General features: G+C 33.5%; 1 protein-coding gene across 1 annotated transcript in view; it reads left to right on the forward strand.

Annotated features, from left to right (window-relative positions):
• Nucleotides 1–18354, forward strand: part of ZFC3H1 (zinc finger C3H1-type containing) — a 51237-nt gene that overhangs the window by 23312 nt on the left and 9571 nt on the right. Inside the window, exons 10-27 of the mRNA XM_080810566.1 lie at nt 992–1129; nt 1733–1854; nt 2429–2578; nt 5428–5602; nt 5859–5990; nt 6365–6907; nt 6993–7102; nt 7978–8109; nt 8206–8327; nt 9310–9411; nt 9738–9857; nt 10695–10878; nt 12395–12581; nt 13952–14140; nt 14762–14999; nt 17276–17381; nt 17465–17663; nt 18207–18301. Coding sequence (XP_080666692.1) covers nt 992–1129; nt 1733–1854; nt 2429–2578; nt 5428–5602; nt 5859–5990; nt 6365–6907; nt 6993–7102; nt 7978–8109; nt 8206–8327; nt 9310–9411; nt 9738–9857; nt 10695–10878; nt 12395–12581; nt 13952–14140; nt 14762–14999; nt 17276–17381; nt 17465–17663; nt 18207–18301 — 3044 coding nt within the window. The remainder of the gene's footprint in view (nt 1–991; nt 1130–1732; nt 1855–2428; nt 2579–5427; nt 5603–5858; nt 5991–6364; nt 6908–6992; nt 7103–7977; nt 8110–8205; nt 8328–9309; nt 9412–9737; nt 9858–10694; nt 10879–12394; nt 12582–13951; nt 14141–14761; nt 15000–17275; nt 17382–17464; nt 17664–18206; nt 18302–18354) is intronic.

Below are 18354 nucleotides of genomic sequence, written 5' to 3' on the forward strand. Positions count from 1 at the left end.
AAAACAATTTTTATTTATTAATAGTGAAATGGGAGCAGTTTCTTTGCTTGAAAACTAGTAGAGTTAGTGATAATGTTTTTGGAGAAGCATTATTTTTTTTTTTTTTTGCCATTTTTTCCATTTTTTTTTCTGTATAAATCCATTCAGATTTTCTTTGTTTCTGGAGTTACTTTTAGCAAATTGTATGTATATTTTTTTATTTCTCCCACCTTTGTTTATGTTTGCTCGTATTTTTTTCAATTACTGATTATACTGTAATGGTAGGATTTATTTACGATGTTTACTGATGTCCATTAAAGAAAGTGAAATGACAGTTTTTTTTTTTTACCTTGTTTTCCAATGGCTTTGAAATAAAATAACTGGAGCCAAAGCCAAGTTGAAATCTTTCCTCAGTTAGGTAAACCAATTTTGGCCACTTACCCTCTCAATATAACCACAAAAGCCAAAAAGTTTTGTCAGTAACTATGTAGAATTGTTAATTTTTTGTTTGGTTGATAAGATAGCTAATTTAGGTGGCATTATGGTTCTTTATAGAAAGTTGGAGAAAATAGGGTGCCTGGATGGCTCAGTCGGTTAGGCATCCGACTCAGTTTCAGCTCAGGTTGTAATCTCAAGGTTGTGGGATAGAGCGCCTGCTTAAGATTCTTTCTCTGTCTCCCTCTGCCCTTCCTCCTCCCAAAATAATTAAAGAAAAAAAAGTTGGAGAAAATAAAACTTAATGGAAAGGTGATCATAGTAGTGTCCAGAACTATAGAAAATATAGAGTATTTTATGTGGTGGGTAAATAACCAGTATTGGTGAAATGGGACAAAGTTAGATAATCAACGTAACCATAAGAAACCATAGACTGTCTACTTGGAGTCCATTATTTTTAGGAATTGAAATTCAAGAGATTAAATGACTTGTCCAAGACAACACATCTAATTGGGGGTAGAACCAAGGAAAAATAGTTACTTTTGCATCAGAAGAAACAAATATATTATTTTTGCAGCTTCCAAAGCATAAGTCAGTAGTTGTAACACTGAATGATTCAGATGACAGTGAGTCTGATGGAGAGGCTTCCAAGTCAACAAATAGTGTTTTTGGTGGATTGGAGTCCATGATTAAAGAAGCAAGACGAACTGCTGAGGTCAGTGCAATAATGAAAGATAAAAAGATGATTTATTGATAGTCATTAAAGGTTTTTTTTCCTCCCCCAAAAGTTAGACCTTAGAGGTCTAGATTTTTAATATATTGAATTGTGGAAATATTTTAAGTGTTTGTGTTATTTGGGACTTTACAGAATGAAGAATGTATAAATTTAATTGGATTTACCTATCAAAAATCTATTTTTTTTCCAATTGACTAGTCCCTTTTTCAAACTAGTAAAAATTGAGTGGATAATTGTCCTCTGTACTACGGAAATGTATTGCTTTGAAAATTGTATCACATTACCAGAAAACCGTTTTTATTAAACATAAAATCTAAATATAACTTTTACCCCTATTTTTACTACACATATGTAGGTTACATATGATTTAGTTCGATTATTTTAAAACTGTAGACTTAGTGGATCGTACAGTTAAGTTGTGGCTAACAGGCTGCTTTGTTTTAAGAAAAGAAATAGAAAATAATTATGAAGTTATTCAGTTATTTCTAACTACATAAATGTGCGCTGGGTTGTGATGTGAAATATAAATCTCAGTGGTTTTATTGGAAGCTGTTGATCTGGTTGACTTTAACGATTTTCTAGCAAGCTTCAAAACCGAAAGTACCTCCAAAATCTGAAAAAGAAAATGATCCCATGCGAACACCTGAAGCTTTGCCTGAAGAAAAGAAGATTGAATATAGATTGTTAAAGGAAGAGATTGCCAAGTAAGTAGCATTTTTTGTAATTAGCTTTAAAGGTATGTGCTATTTCAATACTTAACTTAGTCTTTATACAGTTTATTGACATTGGGAGATGAGTGGTGCTGATTTTATCCAAGATCCAGACTTAATGTTTTTATAACTCACAGAAGGGGGAGCCAGATGATCATTTATAGACTTGAATACAGTGGTGCACTGAGATATAAACAGCTTAGAGCAAGATGAAAGCTGTTACAAAAGAGAACTCACTAAGTCATTTTTATACTTTAAATATATCATTTTGTCAGTTATACCTCAGTAAAGCTGAGAAAATACTTAGAATCAGCAGTATTCTTTTTTAAAATTAAAGTGTAGTTGACACATAATGTTGCACTAGTTTTAGGTGTACAACATAGTGATTTGACAACTCTATACTTAGGCTACGCAGACTTATCAACTTTGAATGCTAGCTTGGTCATGCATATGGGTCATCATTATTAGTCCACATGATTAATATTTTTATTTTATGAAATAAAATAGAGCTTTAAAGATAAATCTAGTTTATTTCTTGGTATAATTCTACTTTTATTGGTTATTTTAGTAGAGAGAAACAGCGTTTGATTAAATCAGATCAGCTGAAGACAAGTTCATCATCCCCAGGAAACTCTGACGTGGAAATTGATGGGATTGGCAGAATAGCAATGGTTACTAAGCAGGTTACAGATGCAGAAGCAAAACTTAAAAAACATAGGTGAGCCTCTTTATCTGATTAAATATTGGTATGTATTTAAATGTTCCTATATTAGAATGATGTATTTTTGTGGCTGTATGTCATACAAAGTATACTATATGATTACAGATTCTTTCATACCTGGGAAAACTATAGAAGATTATCATTTATTGAATTGTATGTTTACATAAAGTAATAGTATTAATGTTTAAATGAAAATATCAAGACTTCAAAGGAGATTTGTTTTTCTTCAGATATACACATGGCTTATTCATTGCTAAAAACATGTATGAAACTCTTTGTTTTTGAATTTTCTTTAAAACTTTGACATCTTTTGAAATACCTTCATTGGAACCGTATGGTTGTTGTTAAAGGTGGGCTTCTTTGTTGGAAAGAGTCATTACCCAGTCTGTTCAATAAGACACATAGTCAAATATGATGTTGTTATGAATGTGTAAATATTAAGTTACAATCCTAAACTTAACATGTTTTGTGAAATCCCTGTGTTTTGAGTGGTGTTTCAAAATTTTGAAAACATACAACCTTGGGGCGCCTGGATGGCTCAGTGGGTTAAAAGCCTCTGTCTTCGGCTCAGGTCATGATCCCAGGGTTCTGGGATTGAGCTCCACGTCTGGCTCTCTGCTTGGCCTCCTTCCCTTCCTCTTTGTCTGCCGGCCTCTTTGCCTACTTGTGATCTCTGTCAAATAAATAAAATCTTAAAAAAAAATAGAACCTCACAAGATGAACATAATCCTAGAATTCATTAGCGTATTTGGGGAAGTTATTTATTCTGTTGAGGTATAATTGACATATTATATTAGTTTCAGGTCTACAACATAATGATACGGTATTTATGTACTGTATGAAATGATCACCACAGTATCTGTCCCCATATATAGTTAAAGGTTTTTTTTATTGTGATGAGGACCATTAGCATATATTTGATAGAAATGATTATATTTGATTGTGGCTATACATCTTTTTCACTCCACACACCTTGAAATCATTAGTTGGTGAAGAACAAAGTGTTAACATCAACACTTGTGAGTTTTGTTCCGCTAGTCCCCTAGGTTTACATACGTAAGGCGGGGAGTTTTTGTTCAAGTAAGACGTTCCTTATTCTGTTGTTATTAACTAATTGACTTATTCTTAAACTTCAAAGTTGGATTGTAAAAATTGATTGCAGTGATGAATTAGCAATGTATAAATAATTTAATGATTTTTAAAATAAGCTTCAAAAGTTTATCTACCCACGGTTAATGGAAAAAGGTAGGAATTTATAACCATTTTGGTACTCTTTATTTTTTTAAATCACGAGAAACAATGTAATTTGAAATGTTTTGGTAAGGCACCATAGATAGCTCAAGGACTTAGTGACTGTAAATTTTTTATAAGTAAACAGAAATATGTTCTGTTTTTCATTTCATTACAAGACATTGGAGATTAAGTATTCTGAACAAAATAAAATACATTTAAAAATAGTCTTTAGAAATGTCTTCAGCATTTTATTACATCTAAAGTATGCCATTATTTTATGCACTAAGAAAACCTGCTGCTAGCCAAACTATGATACGCAGTGATGCTAAGACATTACTGATACTGAAGATCTGAAAAATGTGCTTCATAAATGAAATGCTGTGGTGACTGTAAACCTCCAGCGTTATCAATATGAAATGATATTGTGTGTGTTTTAAAGAAGATTAAAATAGATTCACTTAAGTTCCATTTATTTAGTAGCTTCAATAAAAAGTGAAATAAGGTAGGGGCGCCTGGGTGGCTCAGTGGGTTAAGCCTCTACCTTCGGCTCAGGTCATGATCCCAGGGTCCTGGGATCAAGCCTCACATTGGGCTCTCTGCTTGGCAGGTAGCCTGCTTCCCTCTCTCTCACTCTCTGCCTGCCTCTCTGCCTACTTGTGATCTCTCTCTCTGTCAAATAGATAAAATCTTTAAAAAAAAAACAAGTTAAAAAGTGGAAAGGTTTTTAAAAATTCTTTGTCTTTCTGTCCCCCATTCTATCACATATTCTCTGTCTTTATGATTCCTTCTAGATATCAGCTGTTGAAATACATCTTCAGGGAAAGATCCTTCATTTTTTAAACTATAATATTCAGTAATTGAGAAAATGAAAATCTGTATCTATAAATTTATTTTTTGTCCTGTTTTTATTCTCATTTCCAAACTTTACATCTGTATATTGTTTAAAAATTTAGACTTCCTTTTCCCCTTGCTTGCCTTGCTTTAGATAAAATGAGTTAGAGATTTGTAAGTGTGCTTGAGTATGTTTATCAGATGTTTATATGTGTGTATATTGAGCATTATAAGTGATGTTAAACATTGCGGTTTTCTGTCCTAAGTCCTCATCTTTTAGGAGTCCTGTATGGTCAGATTCAGTCGTATCTAGTAGTGGTTTTTCAACTGTAATTCACATTACTCAGACTTAAATTTTTTTTTTTTTTTAAGAAAAAGATCAGCTCATAGCTTTCATAAAATGGAATAATGTTTATTTGAATATCTGTGATTAGTGCATGTGAAAATAGTCATCATTTTAATATCAATATATATGTTTTTAAGATTATCTGAGAGAGAGTATGTATGTGCACATGCAGTGGGTAGGGGCAGAGGGAGAGGAAGAGAGTCTTAAGCAGACTTCTTGCTGAGCACAGAGTCCATTGTGGGGCTCCCATCTCGCCACCCAGAGATCATGACTTGAGAAGAAACCAAGAGTTGGATGCCTAACCTGCTGTGCCACCTAGGCACCCTGTCAGTATATTTTGTAAAACAAGCTACTGCTTTGTAAGTTTTGTATTCTGATGGTGTTAGCCTACTAGTTTAGAAAGACATTAGTAAGAATTTTGTTATTTCTCAATTAGGATTCTCTTGATGAAAGATGAATCTGTTTTAAAGAATCTCGTACAGCAAGAAGCTAAGAAGAAAGAATCTGTTCGAAATGCTGAAACAAAGATTACAAAACTTACAGAACAGCTTCAGGCAACAGAGAAAATTCTCAGTGTCAACAGAATGTTTTTAAAGAAGCTTCAGGAACAAGTAATGTTCTTTTTTTACATTAAGATATTGTAGTCTCATGTTTACTGTATATTTTTATGGTCCAGATTTTTTAAAAAACAAAACCATAAACCAAAGACCTCAAAATGTATAACTTTTGTACTGTTTTCCATTGTGACATAATATTGGCATATTTTTATTTTCAGGTGCATACCCTAAAGCTACTCTGTGTTTAAGAAGGTATTTCCTCTCTCCTAAGGTTTACATTTACATTTCCAGAATTACCCTGTATTTTCAGATTCACAAAGTTCAGCAACGTGTTACCATTAAGAAAGCTTTGACTCTAAAGTATGGGGAAGAGCTTGCGCGGGCAAAGGCAGTGGCTAGTAAAGAAATAGGAAAACGTAAACTGGAACAGGATCGCCTTGGAGTAAGTTGTTTGTAGGAATATTTTATTTTTGCAAAGGAAAAATTTTTCATGGTACTTCCGAGGGTAAGAGATGTATAAAATAACTCGGGTTTTTTCTTGCATATTCAGAAAGGCTAAAGCTTTGTTTTTAAATGATGTCCACATTTTTGGAAGCTTTATTTTATAGTTCTTGTTTTGGCTTTGTCATTTGTTTTTCATAGATTATAGATTAACTGGCATAACTATTGGGGAGTTTTGTCAAACTATTATATTCTTGTCAGTGATTTAGTTTTTTACTATTGGCACTGTATTGTAGGGATAACACATTTATCTTAACCAAAAATTGTTTATGAAATCATAGTGATGTAAAATATGTATACCATTTTTTCCTCCAGCCAAACAAAATGATGAGACTGGACAATTCTCCAATATCAAGTCCCAGAAAGCATTCAGCAGAACTGATTGCTATGGAAAAAAGACGATTACAAAAGCTAGAATATGAATATGCCCTGAAAATTCAGAAACTGAAAGAAGCCCGGGCCCTTAAAGCAAAGGAACAACTAAATATTGCTCCAGTTGTGGAAGAGGAACCTGAATTTTCTTTACCTCAACCGTCACTTCACGATTTGACTCAAGATAAATTAAGTCTGGACACTGAGGAAAATGATGTTGATGATGAGATTTTGTCGGGTTCAAACAGGGAACGAAGAAGATCATTTTTAGAGTCGAATTCTTTTACTAAACCTAACCTTAAGCACACTGATACACCTAACAAAGAATGCATCAACAAACCTACTAAGAATACAGTAGAAAAACCAGAACTTTTTCTAGGGTTAAAAATCGGTGAATTACAGAAATTATATTCAAAAGCTGATAGCTTAAAACAGTTGATTTTAAAGACCACCACAGGCATTATGGAAAAGACTTTGCATGGTCAGGTAACTGAACATTTCATATGCTTTATAAAGTCTAGGATTCACCCTAGCTGTCTTTGCTTTATGCAATTACTGTTTTCTTTTGCAGGAGATTTCTGTGGATGTGGATTTTGTGACAGCACAGAGTAAAACAACAGAAGTGAAGCCGTGTCCTTTTAGACCCTACCATAGTCCTCTTCTAGTTTTTAAGTCCTACAGGTATGAAAGAAAGATTCGACAAGCTTGAATTTCAGGACTGCTCCTTGATCTTAATGACAGTATAACCTTGGCTAGTTCATGATAATGAAAAAAATAATTGGCGTCATGGTGATTAAAAAATGAACTTGTCCTTTTAGGGAAAATGAAATTGTCTTATTGTCAGATTTGAACCATATCAGGAAGTAAGGTTTAGCTCATACTAGGTTTATTCTTACCAAGTTCTAATTTCTGGTTATTGGGGGGAATTGTGGAGAACTCTGAATTATCTCTGGTAGGGATTTTAGGAAAAATAATTAGAGTCAAATAAGAATTTTTAAGTTTTAAAAATAATTTTACCATTATTCTAAGTAATGCTTCGGCCAGCTTCCATAAAATTGATTTTATGGTTGATGTGGTTGAATTGATTGATAAAGATGGTAACTTTATTGAGGTTTTCTTTTGAAAAAAACTTCTGGAAGTTGTGAGACTGTAAGTGGGTAGGATTTAATCATAAAATTGTAAAACACATATCAAGTACTATAGGCTTTTCCCCTAGTTTTTTTAAGATTTTTTATTTATTTATTTATTTATTTGACAGACAGAGATCACAAGCAGGCAGAGAGGCTGCTTTCTGGGTACCCAGGTACCCAGAAAACACTACTTTTGAAATACAGGGATTTTTGTTGTTGTTTTCTGTTTTGGATCTTTTGTGTTCTAGGTATAAAAAAGTTGTCCCTGTCATTGATATTCTGGTTTTTTAGAGTTAATTTTGATATTGTTAGATAAATAGTAAACTGAAAGCATAGAAATTTTAATTAAGAAAAATGAAAAATTTACCAATTTTCTAGGGAGTGTTTGTCGAGCATAATGTCCCTGTCTACCTTTCTTCTCCTTAGATTTAGTCCATACTATCGAACCAAGGAAAAACTTCCCTTAAGCTCAGTATCATACAGTAATATGATTGAACCGGATCAGTGTTTCTGCCGTTTTGATTTAACAGGAACATGTAATGATGATGATTGTCAGTGGTGAGTAGCTTTTATTTGTGAATATTTTATAACTTAAAAGACAGTTTTGGTTTGATATTACACGATTATCTTTTGTGTGTTGTCGTTTTGTTTTAGGCAGCATACACAAGACTATACACTTAGCCGAAAACAGCTATTTCAGGACATTTTGTCATATAATCTGTCTCTGATTGGTTGTTCAGAGACGAGCACTGATGACGAAATTGCTGCAGCAGCAGGTATTGAAAGACTCTTACTGTTCTCCAAGAGAAAATTTGAATGTAGGCAATTAAATTTGCTTAGTTGTTGATATCTTTAAGGAGTTGTAATAATAATTCAATACATTCACCTATGGCATTTTATCCAGATTTGCTCTAATACAGTAGTCACTAGCCATATCTTGCTGTTCAAATACAAATTAATTAAAATTTCTTCCTTAGTTGCTGTAGCCACATTTTAGGTGCTTGATAGCTGCATTTGAGCTCAATAGCTCATTAGCGGTTAAGTGCTTACCAATAGGATAGTGCAGATAGAAGATATTCCATTGTTGTGTGAAGTTCTTTGGATAGAGCTCATCTAAATAGTTGTTTATTTAGAGGAATATAGTAACATACTTGTATAACAATTTTATTAATGATTTTTAAGTAGAGCCCTATTTTTATTATGTTTTAATAAATAGAGAAGGATTGGAAATTGTGGTTTCAAATTCTACAAAGAAATAAAAAAGACTTTATACACCTTGATATTGTAAAAAGCATAGATTTCTGTGGCATTGTAAGTAAATACTGTTAAGGTTTTCTTTAGATTTGTTACCAAATATTCAACCTTAAACTGCAAGTATTTTAGAAGTAAAGGAATTGGTGTTTATTAAATTTAGTGTTAACCACAACCCGGAGTGATCATGAAGTCACTGAATCTGTGTAGTCCTTCTTAATTTGGGACTTTAATTTTCACTTGCTTGTTTGGTTTGTTTCAGTAAATACCTTTTTTTTTTTTTTTCTTTGAGCCCAACTTGGGTGCATGATGTGGTAAGATTTGCTATAGTAGTTAAGGTAATGGAAGCCTTGCCTTTTAGGAGGCATAAATGTTTTTAACTGGTAACATACACTTTCTTTTAATTTTTAAATTACTCTTCTCTTTATATTTTTTAATTGGCTTTGTCTCTGTAATCCATGTTTTTTATGCTTTTTATAAATGAAGATAATACTTTTCTAATTTCAGAAAAATATGTTGAGAAACTTTTTGGAGTAAACAAAGATCGAATGTCAATGGACCAGATGGCTGTTCTCCTTGTTAGCAATATCAACGAAAGTAAAGGCCATAGTGAGTCTCTCTCTTTCTCTCTCTCTCTCTCTGTCATGTGCGCACATGCACGCACACACACACACACACACACAAGGACCTTGTAGTTTCTTTATGATAGCAAATTTTCTGATGTTATGCTTTCCAAAATAAATACGTATGTGTATATATGTATGTAACATGCTCACAGAGTAGAATAACCATCTCTTTCTGTAGGGCAGAAAATACATATGTATGTCATTTCTGACTAATAATAATTTTAGCTCGTTTTGAGTATTGTTTGGGTACCCTTTTAAGCTATAAAAAACTAGTTACATCAGATAATAATCTTTCCCTATCTACTTTAGCACCTCCATTTACAACCTACAAAGATAAAAGAAAGTGGAAGCCAAAGTTTTGGAGGAAACCTGTTTCAGAGAATAGCTTCAGTAGTGATGAGGAACAGTCTACAGGACCAATTAAGTATGGTAAGAAGTAATTTAAGACCTTGAATCATTACATTGTGGTGTTCCATTTTTGTCTAACACAGTACTAATTTTTTGGTGTATCTGCCAGCTTGGGCTTTTTGTTTTGTTTTCTTTCTTTCTTTCTTTCTTTCTTTCTTTCTTTCTTTCTTTCTTTTTTAGAATAGTGATGCCATTTGGCATTTAATGCAGTTCCTCATTGTGCAGGATTGCCCATTGCCTCGCCTGTGTCTTGAGGGCAGGTGTAGTATTTTATTTTGTTTTTGAGTCTGTGCTTTCTAACATGCAATAGGCTCACAGAATGAATAAATAATGAACAAAGTAAATATGAATGAGTTCTGTATTATCAAGCGCATCTTATATTATTGTAAATTTGTGTTAATTATTAAAGTTTGCAAAATTTGTTCACTATTTGTGGATTTGATATCTAATAGATACATGATCCCATGAGCTTATTTAAAGTAATATAGTACTTTTTCTCTAAGTATAGTGGAATAAATTATCTTCATAAATGATAATTTTGTTTGTTTTACTGTTTAGTGAATTTCTGAATTATTAGGTGAAGCCACTTACCTTTGAAGTAGGGAGACCATATTTCTGGTTTGCCCAGCAGAATCCTAGTTTATATTTGTTATCCTGGTGTAGTTTTTAATAACACCCCTTTCACTTTTAGAAGTGTCCAGTTTGTAAATTATATTACAGTCTACTTTAAAGCTATGAGCTGATGTGTTTATTTTGAATCTTTAGATTTTTAGATTATTTTAAAGACGAAGCCAGTTGTTTTTTTTCTTGGTCTGTGGATAAGAGAAAGTATAAAGCTAATGATACTTTTCCTTCCAGCCTTCCAGCCAGAGAACCGAATAAATGTTCCAGCTTTAGATACGGTTGTCACTCCAGACGATGTTAGATACTTTACAAATGAGACTGATGACATTGCTAATTTAGAAGCAAGCGTGCTTGAAAATCCTTCTCATGTACAACTTTGGCTCAAGCTTGCGTACAAGTACTTGAATCAAAATGAGGGGTAGGTCTACTTCTAATCTTTGTGTCATCTGTTGCACATTTATATTTTTATGTTTGAAGTTTGTTTCATCTATGGTAATCACGTTTCCATCATGGTCTCAATGAAGTCTTTTGACAAAGTCAATAGCACTTTATTGTTTAAAAGCTGGTAGAAAAGCTCTAAATCTTGACTTGTTTGCATGGCTCAGTGTGTGAGTAATAAATTAGCCCCAGTTTTTAACTCTAGTAGGATTAGTTAAAAGAGTAAATTCTGGTGGTCTAAAGATTGATTATTGGTTTTTCTTTTTAGAAGGCAGGTTTTGATAGTAGCATTTTTTTTTTTAAGATTTATTTATTTATTCTTGGAGAGAGAGAGGACACATGTGTGCAAGCACACCTGGGGAAGGAGCAAAGGGAGAGGGAAAGAGAGTCCTAAGCTGAGCACAGAGCACAGAGAGCTGAGCACCGAGCGCCACACAAGGCTTGATCTCATGACACCAAGATCATGACCTGAGCTGAAACCAAGAGTCAGCTACTCAACCGGCTGTGCCACCCAAGTGCCCCAGTAGTGATAGTCTCTTAAGATTATGATAAAGTCACAATAGAACAACTTAAATAATGTTAGTTTTTTTATTTAGAGATTTAAAGCTTGTATAGGAACATCTAAATTCTGATGAATTGACTTTTCTTCTGTGGGTGGTATTATATTATGTGCCTTCAAATAAGGTAAATAGTAATTTTTCTCACTAACCTATTACATTTTCTGACTCCTACTTTTTGATAGTATTAGCAGGAATAATCTTTTATTACTAGGAATAACCTTTTATTACTATGATTTAAAATTTTAATTTAATCTTTGAGAAAAGAAAAGAATATCTGTCTTAAAACTTGGTATAAAAGCTTCTTCAGTAAGGCAGCATACAGAATGCTAATATATCACACATACCTGAGTGTGGTGCTCATTTAACTTGCCTTGTGTGTCATTTCCATGTGGGATAAGTTACACTGTTTTCTTTTCTGACTCATTTACTGAGTGAAGGCCAAAAGAACTGTATCATTTTATGAATAGGATCATGAGAGACAATTATCTTCTTCAAGAGATAGCAAGCTTTTGACCGTTGAAAAAACTGTTACATTGAAAGCTTTGATATTTTGTGCTGGCAGTAGCTGGCCTTGAGGGGGAATTGTTTAACTTTTCCCATTCCCAGACAAGTGTAACTCATAAAAGGTATTGCTGAATATGGACATAAAGTGCATTTGAAGTTGATAATCTAGGGTTTTATAACATTGTGTTTTTATCTGGTAAATGCTCACTGAATATCAACTTAAAAAGGAATTGTTAGGTCTATGGGAAATTAGGACCCTTTATGGACTAATGTGATTTAAAATCCTAATCTATTTTTGTCATAGGCGATTCTAGCTCCTCGGTAGGTTCCAGTAGAAATGGAACTTTAAAATGGGCTCATCAGATCAGCCTGATTTAAGAGTATTTTAAAACATTAAAAAAAATGTTCTTGTTTCTTCTTTTAAACATATAGGCTATGTTCAGAGTCCTTGGATTCTGCTTTAAATGTTCTGGCTCGAGCTTTGGAAAACAACAAAGACAATCCAGAGATTTGGTGCCATTACCTCAGATTATTTTCAAAACGAGGAACCAAGGAAGAGGTGCAGGAAATGTGTGAAACAGCTGTTGAATATGCTCCCGATTATCAAAGTTTTTGGACTGTGAGTAGAAAAGATAACATAGTTCTGTGTGTGTGTATGTGTGTGTTTGGATCATCTTAAATATTGATACGTAGCTTAAGTCATATGCTTAATTTGTACATACATATAATAATTTTTCATTGTCCCAAACCTCAAAACCACTCCTGGGTCAGGATTAAATTCAGAGTAAACAAGAAGAAAATATTTAGTGAAGAAGTAAATTTTCTTGTTAACTTTATAAACATTTTAAAACATTCTACACTTACCTACTCAGAGGCAGTTTTAAAGTTTGGGCGAAAGTTAAGTGAATTGTTTCTTGTAAAGCACATGAAAAGAATTTTTTAAAAAAGTTTTCTTATGTTTATATAACATTTTCATGAATGTTGAGGAACATTTTGTTTTTATTATCTGTTCTCGTTACTTATGAAAATAATCTGTAATTCATACTAATATTGAACTTGCCAAGATACAAAGATTTGGTGAAAAAAATCCTTTCTTCTTTATTTTCTGAGACAATGGAGTGTTTCCTACCCATGCTTAAACATAAAATTATAATTAATCCACTTGTAAAACAAGTATTCATTAATATCTGAATTTTTACCAGCCAAACTCAACAACCAGAAGATTTAGCTAATCTGTTACTGTCAGATCCATCATTTACTTGCTAACTGAAATTCAGAACAGATAGATTTGGATAACATGGTATTCCTTACTGAATGAACTTGCCACTCTCTTACTCTCCTAACTCAGGTATGGAGGCGAAAGGTGCTTGATTTTTGACCTGGAGCCTTGTGCATTGGTTAATGCCACTGGTCCTCGTAAGATTTTATAGGGTATAGTGTTTTTCCTCAAAGTTGTTTGGTCTATAAAGGACCTCTTAATTTCTTAGGCCCTTTTGTTTTGCCACATATATCTAATTTGTATATGTTCATACACCTAAGCAATATAAATTGTATATGATCATAAACATGAACTTTAGAAAATCTGTCGTGGTCTTACTGCCATTTATATGATGATTCAAGGAAAGGAGAGATGAAATTGCTTCAGGGTTTTCTAAGAATACATCTGAATTTTATTAGTTTCATTGGAGTCTATTTTCCAACTTGTAGAAAGGGAAATACGGGTTATAGTAATGGAAGATGTGTGTTGTTATTGTAAGTGAGCTCTGTACCCAACATGGGGTTTAAACTCATAACCCCAAGATCAAGAGTCTCATGCTCTGTGGACTGAGGCACCAGACGGATGCCCCAGGAAGATTCGTTTATACATATTTATAATTATCCTTTTTGCAGAAATTGAAGATTTAATAAAACATTTAATGAAATGTGGGAAATCTGTAGCTTTACAGTTTATTTTTATGAAATATAATTATATGAAACCTCTTTGGGCAGTTTCTCCACCTAGAAAGCACCTTTGAAGAAAAGGATTATGTATGTGAAAGAATGGTGGAGTTTCTGATGGGAGCAGCCAAGCGGGAAGCATCAGATATTCTGTCCTTTCAGCTCTTAGAGGCCCTCTTGTTTAGAGTTCAGCTCCACATATTTACTGGAAGATGCCAGAGTGCACTTGCAGTTTTACAGGTAAACATTTGTTACAGCATTTAGTTACACTTCGAGAGTTTTTTAAAGGTCTAAAACACTATAGGTTAGCATTGTTTAATAAGAACACAAACTTTAGATTTGAATCCTTGTTTTGCCATTTACTAGTAAGTTGGATCAGTTTATGACTGTTTTTCATTTGCTTAGTGGAGATAATGCGTTTTTAAGAGTGTTCATGAGGTTTAAATAAAAATAACGTATTTTAAGTACCCACCAGAATAAACTTCAGTATTCGGACATACGGGAAAATAATCCATACTGAAAATCTCCTCTAAGGGTATCGGAGCCTTTTTTGTTTGTTTCACTCTTTTCTTTTTATCTTACTAGATTTTGAATGTCAAGACAGTTAAAATGTACAAATAAGTTGAATTTTTTTTCCACAAATTATATCATAAATCTTAAGCACAGTAAACAATCTGGTATTGACATGTCGAGTTTTTTTTATTAAAAACATTGTTGACTGTCACTCTTTTGACTGAGGTATTTAAGAACCACTCCAAAGAAATAGGAAGTTTGTATTCTTCTTTGCCTTCACACTTGAATCTTAAGAGAAATAGGAGTCATTATTTTTAAAAAGACAGATTATTTTTTCATTTTACCTAGAATGCTTTGAAATCAGCTAATAGTGGAATAGTAGCTGAATACCTTAAAACAAGTGATCGATGTTTGGCATGGCTGGCCTACGTACATCTTATTGAATTCAACGTTCTCCCTTCAAAATTTTATGATCCATCTAATGCCAATCCTTCAAGAATTGTTAACACAGAATCATTTGTAATGCCATGGCAAGCAGTTCAAGATGTAAAGACTAATCCTGACATGTTGTTAGCAGTTTTTGAAGGTAAGTGTAAATGTTTATAAGTTATTTAGAGCATCAGCTTATCCCTTACTATGAGTCTTCATAATTAAATGAAACAAATCTGTATGTATATATTGCAAGTTGTAGTTTCACACATTATTATGTAAGTGCTTAGAAGATTAAGGATCAAAAAAGAAGATGATTAGGAATTGAGTCATATAAGTTATTAGACATTTGGCATATACGAAAGCCAGGAACTATGCTGCATTACATAATTTTTCTCATTATGGTAAAAGATACTAGCTAAATATGTAGGTAATAGAGATTATATATAGGTTTAATGAGTTGATTGAATTAGAGAACCAGGTAGTTTTTTTTAAAGCAGTCTGTCAAGCTGAACATGAAAAGATTATATCTTATCTTTTCTAGTAACTAGACAACAGTAAGGTGTAAAGCCTATTTTCTCCTAGTAGGAAGTATATAGCCTAGTCAGAAGATAAAATCTATACATTTGATATAATTATTAAATTATGAGACCATGTAACTGTATTAGTATATAGTCTAAGTTCTGTGCTTACAGAAGAAACAAAGATCTGTGATTTATAGAATTATATTGTACAGGTCATAAACTCAAAGGAAAGAGGCTATTGTAGGTTGGCATGATGAAGGAATTCTTCATAGAAAAATTAGGACTTGGAGCTGGACTTTGAAGCTTGACTCTGATGTGACATATTTGGCTTGCTTAAAGATGGAATTCTTGTCTTACTTACGTCTGTATGTCCCAAGGACCTATAATGTCTGGCAGCATACTAAGTGCTTAGTAAATATGTATTGAATAAGCCAGTGAAGAAAGGAAGGAAAAGAAGGATATTCCTGGTAGAGGAGCTAAGTAAACAAAAAGCAACATAGGAATTGGTGCAGTGGACTTGAAGGGAGATTAGGAGAAGGGAGAGTCCTTACCAAAGTCAGAGTTTATGCAGGAGAATAGTAGGAATTAAGCTTGGTAAGTAGAATGATACCAGATTTTCAAGAACTTTCTAAGTGTGGTAGACTTGTTGATGATGGTTCTTGAAGAAAGGGAGAATGTGTGTGCTGAAGAGGAGTGATCGCAAAGGTATGAAAACAGCCGGAAGCTGATGACCAAAAGTGAGCACAAAAAAAGTAACCAGGAAAGAGGGACTATTTATTGGAGCTATTTGGAGTTTATCATATAGACATGTGGGGATTGATTAAATGTCAGGGAAGAAGAGAAGAAATAGTCAAAGATGATTTCAGGGTTTTGAGACTTGGAAAAAGAAAGTGTATGGATAGAACACAAGTAAATTTGGGAAGATTGGTTTTGGTAGTAGGAGTAGTATTTATGGTAATTGGTCATCCAAGTGGAAATGCTTGTTTGCAGAGGAAATAAGTGGACCTTGAACCTTAAGTGGGTGATTATGGATAGAGAAATGATTAGAAAATTACTAACATAGGAGTTACTGTATTAAAAAATGCTTTACAGTTTTTAGTGTGCTTTTGCAATAAATTATTCCATAGTTGAAGCAGTGAGATACTTTCTCTGAGGAAACAGATATTTAAGAGTATATCAGTAAGAAGTTGAAAGAGAGGAGTCAATGAATGAGACCAAGAGGACCTGTAAATGAAGAACAACAACATTATCAAATGCTAATCAAATAAATGGAGAGCTGGGTCTTTAGGTTTATTTAGATGATTTTTATAAGTGAACGTCAGAAGTGCAGTTTCAGAATGACATTCACTTTTAAACTCTGTAAATCTGGGCAATCTTGATACCACTGAGCAAGGAGAACATGGTGACAGTTGTTTGGTGAAACAGTGGCCCACTTTCTGAGATGCAGAGTGGGGATTTTACAAGGGGAAAAGAGAGTTTTGAAGGAGTAATGAAAGATTTAGTTTAGGTGGAGACATTTAAATGGCTGTAGAACAGAAAGCAGGGCCTCTTGAATGGGGTCAAAGAAAGATGAAGAGAATTCATTGATTTTCTTTTTTGAGATCATTTTTAAGGCAGGTAAATGCAGAGACACTTTTTAAGTGAAAATGTTGATCCATGCGAGAGCTTACATAGCATGGTTTTATTACTGGGAATGTGAAGGTAAGAGATTGAGTTTTAGGGAGTTTGGAGATACTTGGAAATACCTCCTTCGGGTAATAAGCCAGGAGTTCACTAAAGATAGTAAGATGATGGTCAGGCAAAAGAAAAGGGTAGGCCACCATATTTCATTGGTCTCTTAGAGTTGAAATAACATAGTCACATAATTCGTTTTATGTTTGATTTCTGTTACTGTGATGTTTTTCGATAGATGCAGTGAAAGCTTGCACAGATGAGAGCCTTACTGTTGAGGAGAGAGTAGAGGTCTGCGTTCCACTTTACACAAACATGATTGCTCTGCACCAGCTTCTAGAGAGGTAAAACTTAATTGGCAAGCAGTTAACCTTGTGTTAAAAGTGATTTTTTCTCATGTGTTTAGACATGCTTTTTTCTTACTAAGGTACGAGGCTGCAGTGGAGCTTTGTAAATGTTTATTGGAAACCTGTCCCATGAACTGCCAATTGTTGGAAGCCCTTGTTGCTTTATATTTGCAAACAAATCAACATGACAAAGCCAGGGCAGTGTGGCTTACTGCATTTGAAAGAAATCCTCAGAATGCAGAGGTTTTTTATCATATGTGCAAATTCTTCATCTTACAGGTAAAAAAAAAAGCCTCATAATTCTTAAATATTTTTTTGTGTTTCACACTTTCTTGTTCATTCTTCACGATGTTTGAGGCATCAGCCTCTCTAGGAAGCTTTTCCTAGTCTTTTTCCCTTTGGAGACTGTGTTAGGTATTCCTTCTCTCTTTGCTAGAAATACTCTGTTCTACCATTGTACTTACTCTGTGGCTTCATTGTTTTATTTGTAGCTCTTTTATATACTATAATAAGGACTTTGTGAGGGCTAGGACCATGTCTTAATCAGATTTAGAGCCCCCAACACACCTAGCACCAGTGCTAAACATGTAATAGAAGCTTATTAGACAGTTGGTAGATGTGGTATATTGGGTGTTAAGCTGTTTAATGGTTGATTGAATTTAATTGGAGATCAGAATATAGAAGTTCTCTCTACCCACATCTATTTGAGAAACTTAATCTAATCAGTAGGGGGCAGTTAGGTGCTTTTTCCTCCCTTGAAAGATTTAATTAAACATTGTAAGTCACATTAATGTGTATCCTTCCTTTCTCTTTTTGAAATAGAATCAAGGAGATAATCTTCTTCCATTTTTGCGGAAATTTATTGCATCCTTCTTTAAACCTGGGTTTGAGAAGTATAGTAACTTGGATCTGTTTCGGTAAGTTTGTTGAACTCTTGATTTTTTTTTTTTTTAAGATTTTATTTATTTAT

Source organism: Martes martes, assembly GCF_963455335.1.
Source record: "Martes martes genome assembly, chromosome: 8".
Taxonomy (NCBI): domain Eukaryota; kingdom Metazoa; phylum Chordata; class Mammalia; order Carnivora; family Mustelidae; genus Martes; species Martes martes.